This window comes from Aquarana catesbeiana, linkage group LG04 (genome assembly GCF_042186555.1).
Source record: "Aquarana catesbeiana isolate 2022-GZ linkage group LG04, ASM4218655v1, whole genome shotgun sequence".
Taxonomy (NCBI): domain Eukaryota; kingdom Metazoa; phylum Chordata; class Amphibia; order Anura; family Ranidae; genus Aquarana; species Aquarana catesbeiana.
Genome location: NC_133327.1, coordinates 595,706,068 through 595,720,977, shown reverse-complemented (window position 1 = coordinate 595,720,977; position 14,910 = coordinate 595,706,068). Strand labels below are relative to the sequence as shown.

The 14,910-nt window shown below is 42.1% G+C and overlaps 1 protein-coding gene across 4 annotated transcripts in view; it reads right to left on the bottom strand.

Annotated features, from left to right (window-relative positions):
* Nucleotides 1-14,910, bottom strand: part of AFTPH (aftiphilin) — a 118,146-nt gene that overhangs the window by 62,841 nt on the left and 40,395 nt on the right. For all 4 annotated transcript variants that reach the window (XM_073628199.1, XM_073628197.1, XM_073628200.1 and 1 more), the window contains exon 2: nucleotides 6,403-8,185. In XM_073628199.1, coding sequence (XP_073484300.1) covers nucleotides 6,403-8,151 — 1,749 coding nt within the window. In that variant the 5' untranslated portion in view covers nucleotides 8,152-8,185. The remainder of the gene's footprint in view (nucleotides 1-6,402; nucleotides 8,186-14,910) is intronic.

The following is a 14,910-nucleotide window of genomic DNA, read 5'->3' as shown; positions in this document are numbered from 1 at the left end:
AGGGGCCCAGGACACGTCAAACCCTTGAGCAAGCGTTGACCTTTGGAATTGGTCAAGTTCACCTTGAACATATCTTCATATATATGGAATGGTTTTAGACTTAGGATAGGCGTCTTGTTTCCAATATCTAATAGACTGATTGGTACAGAGAGTAAGGTACCCCAGATTGGGGTTCACCTCCCCTTGTTTTTAATAATCTTTTGTATAATTTTTGAAATGTGCATAATAAAAGGTTATATAATTGTTTTAGAGATATTTTTTCTCATGTTGTCCCCTAAAGTCTGGTCTCTGGCTGAACAAGGTTTTCAAAAATGTGTCAGTTTTTGTACCAAGTTAGTTTTTAATTGTTCTCCAAATTTGATGTCACCGTGTTCTTGATCTTGGCTTCATAATAAAAATACTGCCCTCCTGAACCTTCTTCACCCCCTTGATGTATTTAAAGGCTTCAGGTCATGTCTCCCCTTTCCCTTCTTTCCTCCAGGCTGTACAGATTTAAGTTTTTCAAGTCTTTCCTGATCGGTTTTATTTTTCAGACCTTTCACCATTGGGCTCCTTCTATCCTACCAATATCTTTTTGTAAGTGAGGTCTCCATAATTGGACGCATTATTCTAAATGAGGTCTAAATTAAGATCTTTATAGGGGAATTAGGACCTGATGCGTCCTAGAATTATATTCATTTTTCCCCACTTCCTGGCTACACTGTTTTCTCATTTTGCAATCATCTGAAACAAGTACCCCCAAATGCATCATTTTACATTTAGACACATTGAACTGCAGTTGACCAATCTTCCATCCATTGCACACCTTTGTGTTGTCAGCAAAAATGCATACCTTACCCACCAACCGTTTTTCTTGGAGTCCACTGAGGAACACAGCAAGTCTTTCACTGTTGGGTTATACTGCCATCTACAGGAGGACTGGACGCCTGTAAACAAAAAACTGTATGCCAGACTAGGCTAACCCCACCATTACCAGCGTGTCTCAGTTTTGTAGCAAAGCAGTACGGAGAACATTATCACAAACACAGATGGGAGGGACCTTGATCCCTCAATAGACTCTAAAAAGAGGATTTCAGTCAGCAAATATGATTTTTGTACCCTTTCATTCCATGAGGGACACAAAAGATCCTTCATGTTTGGGATGTCCAGAAGCAAACAAACGCTTATAGGCCCAAGAAACAGCAGAAAACTGGGAACTGCCTAGAACTTAAAGAGCCACCAGAAGGACTTAACAACTGACCCTAGAACCAGGATGAGACCACAACATTTACCTGTGTGAACAGAAAGCCAGATGGTAGGCTTGCAAATCTGGGAAACAGCCTACTTGGTGCTGAAAAGCACATAGGGCCCTAAACTAGAGTTCCACTCGGGGCAGCATTCTGCCCCATTTAGCTGCAGTTTGCCATAGCCTCGCCTGAATGCACAAAAACACCAGGAGGGAGGGATAGCAGCTAGACACCCCCGTGTGCAAGGAGCCTTTGGCAAAAAGGGAGTCCTGGGCACCAACACCACTTACAAAACAAAGGCTCCTTGCAGGATAAGGCCACCAGTTCATACGCTCCCCTTGCAGAGATAATGGCTACAAGGAATGCCATTTTGTGTGAGAGAGTAGAGAGATGAATGTCTCAAATGGGCTCAAAATGGTGATTTCTAAAGCACAGAGAGAACCAGATTTAGATCCCATGGACTCACAGGGGAACAAATGGGGAGCTACATTGGAGACCTACTGTACAAAGTTTTTAAAAAAGGAGTGAGGCGAAGAGGCCTCTGAAAAAAGATAATAAGGGCAGAAACTGACCTTTAACAGAGCTGAGTGCAAGATGCTGGTCCAGACCCAGAAATGTTAACACTGAAGTAATCACTAATTCAGAGATGCCAATATCTCAGAAACTGGGCTTTAACGGCCAAGCCGTTAAAGCCAGCAACTGTGAAGCAGGATGGTAAATCTGTCTATGACACAGAAGTTCTGGATGATCTGGTAGAACCCGCAAAGCATCTACCGGGGCTTTTAGGAGGTTGTTATAATAAATCTGCCTGGGTTGGTCTGGAGCAAAGAAGATCATCATGAAGAGCTTTGAGATGCAGTTAATCCTGAACCTGTGAAGCAGATAATGAAGAAGTTTCCGGGGAAGAAAAGCATACATCAGGGTGTATACTGCTTCCACTAGAAAATCCCTGTACCTAGAGATAACCCTGCCCAGTTTGCTGTTGACCCTGGATGCCAGGAGATCCACACCTGGCATCTGCCATATAGGTCCTAGAACATCTCTGGGTTTGGGAACCACTTCCCAGGGTCCAAACATTGCCAGCTGAAGAATTCTGTCTGCCAACTGTCCACGTCTGGGATGTACACAGTGGACAAGGCTGGAATGTTAGGTTCTGCTCAGGACAGGATGCAAACTAACTCTCTTGCAACGGCAAAACTTCTTGTTCCTTTCTGATGGTTGATTTATGCCACCACCGTGGCATCGTGTGACTGGTTTCATATACGGTGACCCTCCAGATGCTCCAAATACAGTGAAATAGCCTCTGGTTCAAGGATGTTGGTAAGGAGAAGAGACTCCTCAGACAACAAAATCCCTTGCATTGACAGGACTCCTTTACAGCCCAAGTTCGTATGTATTCTAGGGATCTTCCCAAAGACAGGTAGGAAAGACTAATTACGCCAGAATTCAGCTTTGTAGAGATCTGGAGTGAAACTGGGAAAACAGATTTGCTTCAAAAGGAGGCTACCATCAGACCAAAGACTCTTATGCAAGAGCTAATGGTGAAATGAATCCTGGTCTGAAGAGATTGAACCTAATATCAGACAGTCTGAACTTTTTCCTGTAGCGTTTTTTGTATGTCCTGTGTTTCGTCAGATTAGGCGACCCGTCAGATTTTGTAACGGAAGTGACGTTCCATCCCCGCCATCTTAGTATACCCCACACTCATCTGCAGTAAGGATACAGTGAGAAGGTAGCAAGCGGACATCTTGTTACATCCACCGGAGTCTTGCATTTCACACTTATTTTTACCAGTAAACTCAGCTTATATAGTGAAATTCGGTATTTTGAAATCTGTCAGACTGTTTTGATGTTGATTTTTCAAAGCGGTGGCGTTCTGTCAGATTAGCAAACCTATGAGATCAGCAGGCTTGCCGCTGCTTTTCAAATTCAACATCTAAACAGTCAGGCAGATTTTTAAATACCTAATTTCACCATATAAGCTGAGTTTACTGGTAAAAAGTGTAAAATGCAAGACTCCGGTGGGTGTAACAAGATGTCTGCTTGCCGCTTTCTCACTGTATCCTTACTGTGGACGAGTGTGGGGTGTAGCAAGATGGTGGCGACAGAACGTCACTTCCGTTACAAAATCTGATGGGTCACCTAATCTGACGAAATACCTGCACATGTCCAGGACACACGTAGATACTGCAAATAATGAGTCAGTATTCCAGTGACAATTTCTGAATGTTCAGGATCCATCTGAAGCTTTAATGTCTGGACAGTCAAAACCATGTGATCCAACAAAGCTTGTGTCAACCGTTCCTTTAACAAAAGGTCTTCTAAGTATCCTAAAATAGGGATGCCAGGAGAATGAAGCAGGGATATTACTTGGGCCAGCATCTTGGTAAGGTACAGACAAAAGGGGTCCCCACCAGAAGAACACAGTGATCACTGCTAGAGGTTATAATAGCCTCTAGCAATTATTGCACGTAAAATCCGACAGGCTGGCTTGTACCCAATTTGATCGATCAACTTGGGTACACATTAAGCCTGCCCATACATGGTTCGAATCTTGGCTGGTCCCTGCTGAACCGGCAGAGATTTGAACCATCTATAGCCGGTTTAAGAAGAATACTCTGGCCACCAGTAACAGCCTTGATGTTATTTAGAGTAGATCAGAAGAAACATTGTCCTTCAAAAGCCAGGCGAGTCAGACACTTTTTAGACAAGGATTCCACAGGCCAGCACATTAACCAAAGTGTTCTGTCCATGTGTATGGACCGCAGACACATGCAGAAGATAAGATAGGAAACCTCTAGCAACCTGTCACAACTATAGCTTAAAACTACAACCATTTGCACCAAACATTCTATGACCAAGGGATTAACGGCAGCAAAGGCTACAGTCAGGGTCTGAAAATATCTGGGGGATAGGGGACATATTGTCATGCATGACTGCAGTAAAAGCCCCAGCCAAGAGGGCAAAAAAATCAGCTAGGGAAAACCCCCAAGACAGGATAGATTTTGAGCAGAGTGCCACAAGATTCCAAGCTGTAGACACTGGCCTCATCAGTAGGCACACTGATAAGCACTGGAGTTGTCAGTAGAAAGTGTCCTGTGGGCAATCAGTACAGCATCGGGAATTTTACCCTCATGTCTAGAATCTGGCATGCAACTATGTGGTGGTAAGGAAATGTACGACTTAGGCCTCAGGTAATCACAAAACCCTAACCCTGATAGTTAGTAGCGAGTGAGAGTTGGGTGGCCGGAGGTGACCAGAGTCACTGTAGGTGGGTAGCAGGAATGGATCAAAGTTGCTTGTGGCTCTTTGCAAAGCAGGAGCAGCAGCAGGGACATATGCTTCCTCAACGCTGTATGGCAGGAAAAAGATTGGAATGTGCAACTCTCCAGCCAGGGGATGTCAGCGCTCAGTCCCACATCCTAAAAAAAACTTTGCAGTGAAAACCAGATCATTTTAAGGACACCTAACAACCTATGTACTTGAGGTAGCTTCTGATCTACAGCCTGACCAGCCAACTCAGTAAGTGAGTCTTCAGGGAAAAGATAAGCGCTGAGGCAATGTCAACAGCTTTGGAGCTGGAAAATACCCTGCAGCTAACTTGTTACCAGAATAGAGTCTGTAAGGCTCTCTACGCAAAACCAAGAGCCCAAAGGTCACTTCCAGGCAAACCCCACAATGTGCAGCCCAACAGGATCCAGATGCAGAACTTCAAAAGGATGCATGATTTAGATAGCTAAAATGGGAGATAAAAGCTCTAGAAGCAGTGTAGAAAGGAGTCTTGATAGAAGATCGTTGAAGATTGCTAGTGGGAGGAGGAGAGGTTATCCTCGCATGGTCTACAGTTTTTTTTTTTTGCTTGCCATTGTCCAATTCTCTTGTAGGTGGCAGTAAAACCTGAAGATGAAAAATGTCCTGTGTCTCTCAATAGTCATAAAAGAAAAAGGAAAAAGTGAGTCAATATGGAACTTATAGAAGTACATAAAACCACTGAAGTTCTGCCCTGTTAGATTAGTGGGCAGGTTTAATTATCTTTACAAACCCTGTCCTGTTGTCTTGAAGCTATACCTTTGTTTGCTTTTGTTGTGGACACATTCAATTTATTCAGTCTAAGGCCCCATTATACACAAGGTGGGCTCCATTGCAGTCCGCTAGCACAGCGGAGACTCTGTAAGCTGATCTCCGCTGAGCAGTCAGATGGCTGGTCAGTGTCCGCTACGCTTATGCAGAGCGGACACAGATCCAGCCTGCTCTCCTCTATGGGCAGACGGAAGTAAACAGACCACCTGTCTGTTTACACACTACTACCAACCAATCCGCCAGATGGATGATGAACACACCTGCTATGACCATTATAGGGGGTTCCCACTCTCCTGTTGGATTTTAATTTTGGATTGGGTTTTAATTTTCTCCATATTATGGAAAGTAATATAAGGGACTTGAACACGTAACATATAATAGGTTGGCAGAACACCCAAATCTAAAGATGAACAAGAAAAGAGGATCTCTCACTGCTAGAGTGTCCAAAATATATAGGAAAATAAATAAATAAATCAATTTAACTATAAATACCATATCCATTTTGGGTGAACTGACCTTTAAATAAATCTTTAAAGCTCTCTTGCCTTGCTCAATTATACCAACAATTCTACTTCATATGCTAAATAAAATTAGCAATTAAACTAAAATACCAAAATTACAGCTAATATCTGCCAATATTTATGGATTTCCATCTCTATCATTTCTCCAAAGCACCTCTGAACCCTAAAATACAAAACACCCCAGCTGGAGAGATTTTAGGGCCCAGGTTGTATTCCCCGCTGTTCAGGGATCCACACGGGACAAAAGGAACCTTCCACCCCTTCATGAATGAAGATCCAACCCATAATGCAGTGGTCTCCAAACTGCGGCTCTTTGTTTGCCTTTGTCTGGCCCTTGAGGCATTTTTCCCACCACTGACACTAACAATGGGGCATAATTCCTGCCACTGACAACAAAAATGGGGCACTACTCCTCCCAACAACATCAACTATGTCTCCCCTAATACCAAAGTTCTGGCATTATTTACTCCCACTGGGCACAATCCGTCTGAAGGACAGTAAACTGGCCCTTTCTTTAGAAAGTTTGGAGATCCCTGCCATAAAGAATAAAACAAGTGCACATGTTTATTAATTACCTGGAAGGAAAGTGTTGAATCTTCACAAACTAAATTTGATTCGGAGACATGAAATGCAGGCAAGTCAACACTTTCTGAGTTTATGATCTGATTATCAGTACTAGAGGGCATATCTGTCCTAAAGGACTGCCAGTCATCAGACTTGGCCTGGGAATCGGTTTTCCTATCTTCAAACGCAGCCCATGATGAACCTTCTTCCTGGTCATCCTCAAATGCATTCCATTCTGGAGGCTGTGGAAAACTGCCTGCTGTACCAAACTCAGCAAAATCATTAGAGCCTTGCACAGTACTCCAGTCTTCTTTTTTCTCTAAAGAAACAAAGTGACCAAAGTCACTGAATTCATCCGTTTCCTCACTGGGCTTTTGCGGAGACTGTTCTTCAGCAACACTGGGCAATGACAGTTCTTCTGAATCTACAATCTGTTCTTCATGAAAAGAGCCAATGTTTGTATCCTTAAAGTCACCAAAATCATCCTCTAACTCATTCATAGCCAAGTCTAAAGGTGCATAAAAGTGTGCATTACTTGAGTCGCTATTGTCCGTTAAAGGTGGAGGTGATTCTTCAGTAGCAGCATTAAAATCTCCAAATGAGCTATCATACTCTGATTGATCATGAGAAATATTCCCAATATTGGTATTCTCATTTTCTTTATTTAAATCGAGCACCAACTCTTTTCTATCCAGTGAATTTTCATGTGCTAAAGAACCATCACCATCAAAACTTTGTAACGCATCTTCATTATAACTTAGTGTAAGTCCAGGAGTTGTTTTGGTATCCGGTAAGTGCATACTATCAGATATACTAGTTTCAGGCGTCATGGAATTAGGAAGTGGAACACTGCCAAATGTTAGTGTATCCTGTTCTAAAGGAGGATTGATGGATGATAAATCAGAGTTTATTCTGTCTTGAGAGACATATTCATTAAGTACTTCCGTTGGAGCAGAGATAATTCCATCTTCATATCTACTCAATTTAGTATTAAGTTTAGTACTTGGAGTCTGTTCTTCACGCAAACCCATGTGTGCTTGCTGCTCTGTAACATCCGAGTCTACAGTGTCTTTACTGGAAAATGTGGCAAATTCTGCAAAATCATCACCAGGGCTGGGTGGTGAAAAGTCTATTCTTAAATCTGTACTATGAGTACAAATAGTCTTGAATCCCTTTGAGTGCCCCATACCGTCCACATCTTGTAATCCCTGAGGGTTAGCAGAATCTACCACTGTAAACCCATTGGTTAGATTTTCTGGACTATGTATTTTCTCTCCATTACAAGTGCTAACCATTTGATCCTGGCCTCTTGATACCAAATCTGCATTGTCAACAGAAGAAACATGGGTTTCAGAGTTCAACTGTGTTTCGATCTCCCCTGAGCTCCCTTTATTATCAAGTGCAGCATCATTGAACTGGGTGGTGTCATCGTTGGTGTTTGATTCAAACACGGATGAAAGTCCCTTCTTACAACTACTGATTTCAGAGACGTTCTCGCCAGCTTTAATCGAGGTAAGGCTAGTAAAGTTATTTACAGAGCTATCTGTGTAATCGTGTATCGGCAAAAAGTGTTTTGATGGGATGAAGTCCTCTCGCGCTTTAGGAAAATTAACTGTATCAAAGTCTGCAAATCCCATTCCAGAGTTGTTGACTTCAGAAAATCCTCCAAACTCTCCAAACTCGTCATCTTCATCATCATCTGCGACACTGTCAAGAGGCGGGGGGGATGAAGAGTACATTCGGATAATCTCTGGTTCCATACTGTATCGTTGGGAGTACAGAGAATTGTTACACCTGGGGGAGAGAAAAAAAAAGGTCATAAGTTTTGTTTCAACGGGTCAACATACAAAGTAATTATATTTTTACCCAGGCCGAAAATAATTAATGCATTTGTACAACTAGGAAGACTCTACAGTAAACAACCTAAGGCTCCATGCACACTAGCCTTAACCAGTTCAGCTCTTTGGACTTACTATGTAGGTCCAAAGAGTGAACTTTTGATCACAAGTGTGGTTTTTGTTTAGCCGGCTCTCGGCTTCAAAGTAAAAGTGATACGACAGATCCACAGCTCCCGACCACACGGTGCCCCCTCCCCTCCCGCAGGCAGCCCGCCCTCTTTTGTGGTTTCCGGGCTGTCTTATGCTTACCGACGCCCGGGAACACATCTGCCAGTGGGGGGGAGAGAGACTGCAGTGAAACCGAGGAAAATCCATGCCTCGATCTCACATGCAAACAATGAAACTGGAAGTGATGTCACGTCAGGTTTCAGATGCACACTTTCCTGGCCAGCACAGCCAGGAGACACATCTAACCAAGTTAATCTGCGCTTGGTTAGATGGTGTGAAGGGCAGGGGAGACATTGGGGTCTATTAGACCCCTAATGTCTCCAAAAAGAGTACCTGTCCCCTGCCCAATGCTATCACATAGGGGTTTATTAACCCCTTGTGATAGCAATCACATAAATAAATAAAATATGTATAAAAAAATAAAAATAAATTGCCAAAACCCCCGATGCCCCACACACCTGTGCAAACGCAAGCCCAGGGTCCATACGTGTACGGAAACTGCTGTCGCACCACACGTGACTTATCGCCGAGAACGTCAGAGTGAGAACAATAGTTTTAGCACAAGAGCTCCTAGTCAACTCTAAATTGATGAGCTATAACGGCTTTTAAAGCGTCGCCTATGGTGATTTATGGGTACCATAATTTTTGCTGATATCGCGGGCGCACACAATTTTAAAAGATGGAATGTTGGGTATCTATTTACGCGATGCAACCTCATCTTTTATATTTTAACCAAAAATGGGTATTATATGGTGTGGTTTTGCAATAAAATAACATTTTTTTTTTCCGTAAAAAAATTTGCGTTTAACAGTTGCACAGATATCACACGAAACAAAAATTTGCAATGATCAACTTTTTGACACAGGGTCTTTGCTTTCAGAAAATATATAATGTTCTGGGGGTTTATGTCATTTTATTGCCAAAAATGTGGATTTGTACGTGTGTGCGACAAAGAAAAAAAATATTTGTAATAAAATATTAAAATAATTAAATAATAACGAAAATAATTCTGTTCTTAGAAGCAAACAGTGTTATCCTATGTGTCCATGAACACTATTTTAATCCAGAAGCATTTTTGAAGCTTCAGGAGCAAAAAAACAATCCTTTTTTTTGTGTTTTTGGGAGGAAAAAAAAAAACAACACACTGAAGGCTCCTAACTGCTGCTAAAAGCTGGTACAAAAAAACGCTATTATGAGCATTTTACATCCATCGTTTTTTAGCTTATAGTGTGCATAGAGCCTAAAATATGTTTGAATAGTCAATAACTAATAACATATGAAAAACAGGTAGGTAATTTATTGGTTTTGAAGACATTCATGTTTCAGAGCACACTCAAAGACATGCTGGTAGTTTAATTGGATCCTGTCTAAATTGTCCCTAGTATGTATGAATGTGAGTTAGGGACCTTAGAGTGTAAGCTCCTTGAGGGTAGAGACTGATGTGAATGTACAATGTATATGTAAAGCGCTGCGTAAATTGACGGCGCTATATAAGTAACTAAAATAAATAAAAAATAGATTAAGACCACTTAGATTAGATTAGTATGATCACTTAGGCTGGCCATACACTATACAATTTTCTTGTTCAACTTTCCTTTAGGACTTACCAAAAACTTAAAATATATGAGGTCAAACCTAAACCCTTTCAATTTGTATGCAATCAGGGAGGCTCTTGCACTATATAGTTGAAGGTAAATCTAAAGGAAATCGAATAGGAAAATTGTATAGTGTATGGCCAGCCTTAGTATCTGTTGCAACATTGGAACTCTCCATACCTCAACCACTTCTAAATCTAGATAGAGTGCGTGTATGTGTCTATATAGCTGTGCCAAGTGTAAAGCCCAGGCAAAACCGAATGGTACTATATAAAATCTTTTTCTCCATTTACAAGGAGGCATTATACGGACTTTTTCTGTAAATGTACTCAGGAAATTTGAATCTGCAATCTTGCATTATTAGCACTAACAACTTGCAGAGGAAAACACACAAAGTACTGTTGAAAGTCTGACCTTGAAGAACAGGCAGTTCCACCGTTTTAAACCAGAAGGAAAGTAAAGCTGTGCTAAAAATTATCTCTGAAGTTATGAGTCCTGGACTCACCACAGGAACTGTACATAAAATAGAACATTGGCAAGCTTTGTGTTTAAGTCATGGAAAATTGGCAGATGCCTTAACTGCAAAATAATCAACTGAGATGTAACTCTATGGGCAACAAGATAACCAGCAAACTGCAGCATGCATAGTGTTGGGGCAATAGGGGTACCATGCCCAGAATTAGGGATGCATCAATACCATTTTTTTTTTACGAGTACAAGTAGCGATACTTTTTTTAGTACTCGCCAATACCAATTACCGATACCTACCGCAACTGTTTTGTTTTAACTTCAGCTGTCAGCAATGGTACAAAGCATTGAAAACAGTTATTTACAAATGAAATAAATAGATTTTTTTTTTTAATTTTGCCACTTTTTCAATGTGAAATGTGTAAATATATGTTAATATTATATGTGTAAAAAGTTCCCATTTTAACAAAAAAATTAAAAGTCAGCAGCTACAAATACTGCAGCTGCTGACTTTTAATAATCGGACACTTACCTGTCCCACAGTCAAGCGATGCGGGGGATAGAAGCTCCAATCGTCTCCCCCTCTGCGGCGTGATTGGCTGCTCAGTCATCTGGGACCTGTAATGTGTCCCAGATGATTGACAAGAGGGAGGGGGTAGAGCTGAGCCCTTCCTGCACCGAGGGGAAGTGATGTCACCAGCCCAGGCACTGAAGGAGGGAGACTACGAGGGACCCCCTAGCAACAGCCATTTAGAGGTGAGTAAAAAAATTTTTTTTTACAATTTTTTTTTTTTTTTCTTAGGAACATTCATGCTTTTTTTTTTTTTTTTTTTTTTTTTTTTTTTTTTTTTCGGTGGAACATTGCCGGCTGCTTTTTTTTTTTTTTTTTTTTTTTGACAGCTCCAATTACCGGACTTCTTTAACACTTCAGCTGTCAACAGGGGAGACCCACTGACACAAAGAACCGAGCATGAAAGTATCGGTTTCAGGTATCGGTGCATTTGCATGAGTACTGATACTTGTGCAAATGCTCGGTATCAGCACGATAACGATACTAGTATCAGTGCAACCCTACCCAGAATGCAAACTTCTTGCATTCTAGGCATTCACCCCTCAGGGCTTACTCACCTAAACCTTTCATACCTCTAGGTGCCCTGTCCAGCCACAGCAGCCGTCAGCCTCTCAGAGTTTGACAGGTTGCCAACAGAAGGGATGGACACCTGTGCCCTCTGCCTCCAGCTAAATGCAAGAAACCCATGCACTGGGATAAACAAGGTACATGGGGTCTTGGGCCCCTTTCAGATGGAGCGGATCTGTCCCCTGCTCTGCTGATCCTTGCTGAGCAGGCGGGTGACAAGTCCGTGTCTGCTCCGCTGCACACAGCCCACACTTCTCTATGGGACGGTCAGATGGAAACAGACTGCATGTCCATCGCATATCGCCATATGTCTATTTTTATTGGATCGGATGTCTGCCGGGTGTCAGCGGACATATGTCCACCGACATCCATCGCCCCATAGAGAACAATAGGTGGTCCGATTAGGTCCACCTGAAAAACTGACAGGTGGACCTGATCAGTCCGCTGGTGTGAAAGGGGCATCAATGGCCCGTACACACGATCCGAAAATCGGAGAAAAATACCGCTTTCGGGGTGATCTACGATAATCGGATCGTTAATACAGAGCTTTCAAGAGCCGATCATGACAGTTCATCCGATATTATTCAATCGGACAAGCACAAAAATGTTCTTCGTACGATTTTCGTTTAGTCAGTATAGTTGTCGTCCGAAAATACAATACAAATACATTACAACACATGACATCACTTCCGATTTTTTTTTTTCTGTCGTACGAGAATTTTCGTGACTTTAGTAACCTATTCAATTTCTACTTGCAACTAGTAAGTGAAAAAAGTCGGACGATCTGTCGTCCGATTTTAGGATTGTGTGTACGAGTTAGATTTTCGGACGACCGAAGGTCTGTTTTTTGTGGCTTGCAAGTCTCATGTCGAAAGTGAAGAGGTTACTCACAATATGAAAATTTTTGTACGACAGAATAAAAAACTTCAGAAGTGACGTCATGTGTTGAATAGTTTTGTATATATTCTTTCATTTCTGAGCATGCGTAGTCTTGCTCTTATGATTTTTTTCCGTAAGAAAACTGTATTAATGAAATGAAAATCAGACGTTGAGAGTTCACATCCGACAAAAAAGTTATAGTCTGCACATCCAGCTTTTGTCTGATGAAAAATCAAAATCGGCTGTTGAAAGCACCGTAATAACGATCCGAAAATCAGCAGACAGCTCATCGTACGAATTTTTCCATCCGATTTTAGTATCGTGTGTATGGTCCTTTTTTACCACCTGCCAATGGCCCCCCTTAAATTGCAATAGGCCGAGGATGGGGGGGTTACATGCCACGATCACAATTCTTCACTTCGCACCCACGGCAAAGTCTGCGCAACATGCAGCTATTGGCAGGTGCAAGCCCGTTGAATGCAACGCATTCAGACGAATGGGGAAGCACAGCAGACACTCCACCACGGTATGCAATGGGGTTAAAACAGGCAGTGAGGCCGACACATCACTTCCTCACCACCTGTCAGTAGCCTCTGAAGTGCGATCCAAATACAGATCATGCTTCAAAGAAAAGGCAGATTTAGACGCACAACTACATCTACTCACATGACACAGGTAGCAGTTATGTGGTCAGTCTCTTTATAATTGGGGAGAAAGTTCTGCCTCCAGTGGACATTCTAAGTTGTAGTGAAACCAATATATCTCCCTTCACTTCCTGTTCTAGAGACAGACTTACCCTCAACTCCTGCACCAGCACTACTTTGGTCTTAATTCCTATTGATTTCTGAGGTAGTGGTCACCAGTACTAGAGAGAGTGAATGTCCTCAGTGGAGAGTTTTCAACATGTCCAAACACTATCCAAAACTTAAAAAAAAAAAAAAAAGTGGTTGGCTTTACCATTTTTTTTTTTTTTTTATGTAAAAGATATTTTTTGTTTTTTTAATAATGTAATGTGCATTTATACACTTACTGTGTCAAGAAGTCCTTAGGAGGTGATAATTCACTAAAACCATCTTTAGAACTTTATGATACAAAGGGGGAGATCTTAATTTCATGACTATGTGAAGTGTTAATGTTTAATTGTTTTAATTGGTTTTATATGCAGCAATCAATAAAAGTTGTACATTTTCCACCAACATTGTGAGCCGTGTGATGCCTATTAAGTCTGTAATTTCTTTTCTGTCTCCTGCGAGAAATATGAAGGCCGCCGTTTCGGACATCCTTCAAAAAAATACCAAAATGTCAACTGCCTTCTGAATCACTTCAATACTTTTTGAAACACCAAGGCTGGGTTCACACCTATGCGAATTGGATGCGGCATTCAATTTCGCAGGACATTTTAAAATCTGTTCATTTGAATGAGGCTGGTTCACATATGTGCATTAAATTCGTACTCCACATTGCCAAAAAATGTGTGCGTTTTCTGGGCATTGCAGTGCGAATTGCAGGCACATAATCTATGGGAACGCATCTGATTCGCAGATGCGTTCCGTTGAGAACAGGCATTCTCTCGCCCTCCTCACTACAGCTCCCCCCTCTTCCTGCTCAGCTGATCCGCAGATACAACGGAGAGGAATCGCTGAACAGCTGCTTTTTCCCTTTGCAGAGAAAACGGAGCTTGAATACGCCCTGCACATGTGTGAATCCAACCTCAGGCTGGGTTCACACATGTCCGGCTGCAATTTGCAATCCGGAATCCGATGCATTTTTGTTCACCAGTTCAGGTGCAAATTTTTCCCTGAATTCGCTATAGAACCGGACCCAAAAACCGCACTGCAGCCTCTCCGGACGTGTGAACTGGCTCCATTGAAAGCTAGTCACACATTCACATATTATACAAATTGGATGCAGTTAAAAACACATCCAATTTGCATATATGTGAACCCAGCCTAACTTGGAACCAGTATGCATACTAAGTCAGCGTTAGGCCGGCCATTGACTGTGAGAATTTCTTTCCTGTAACCACGGTTTGCAAAGAAAGAAATTTGCACATTGACAGTGTTGACAGGGTAATCCCTGCTGCCAAGCAATTGTCTTCTCCCCATGGGGGCGGGAGTGGGGGCGGGAAGCCGTCCTCGCCGGGAAACGAGTGATTTTCCCTAGTGGCTATACCAGAATCCGGCAGGCTGGTTGTACCCAAGTTGATTGATCAACTTGGTACATTCAGCCTGCCCATTATTGGATCGAATCTTGGCCGGTTCCTGCTGAACAGGCCGAGATTCGAACCGTGTAAGGCTGGCCTAAGGTGCGAATTTGTTTTCTGCTACCACGGGAATCTCGATTCCCCCATCAACATAGACAGTGTTAACAGGG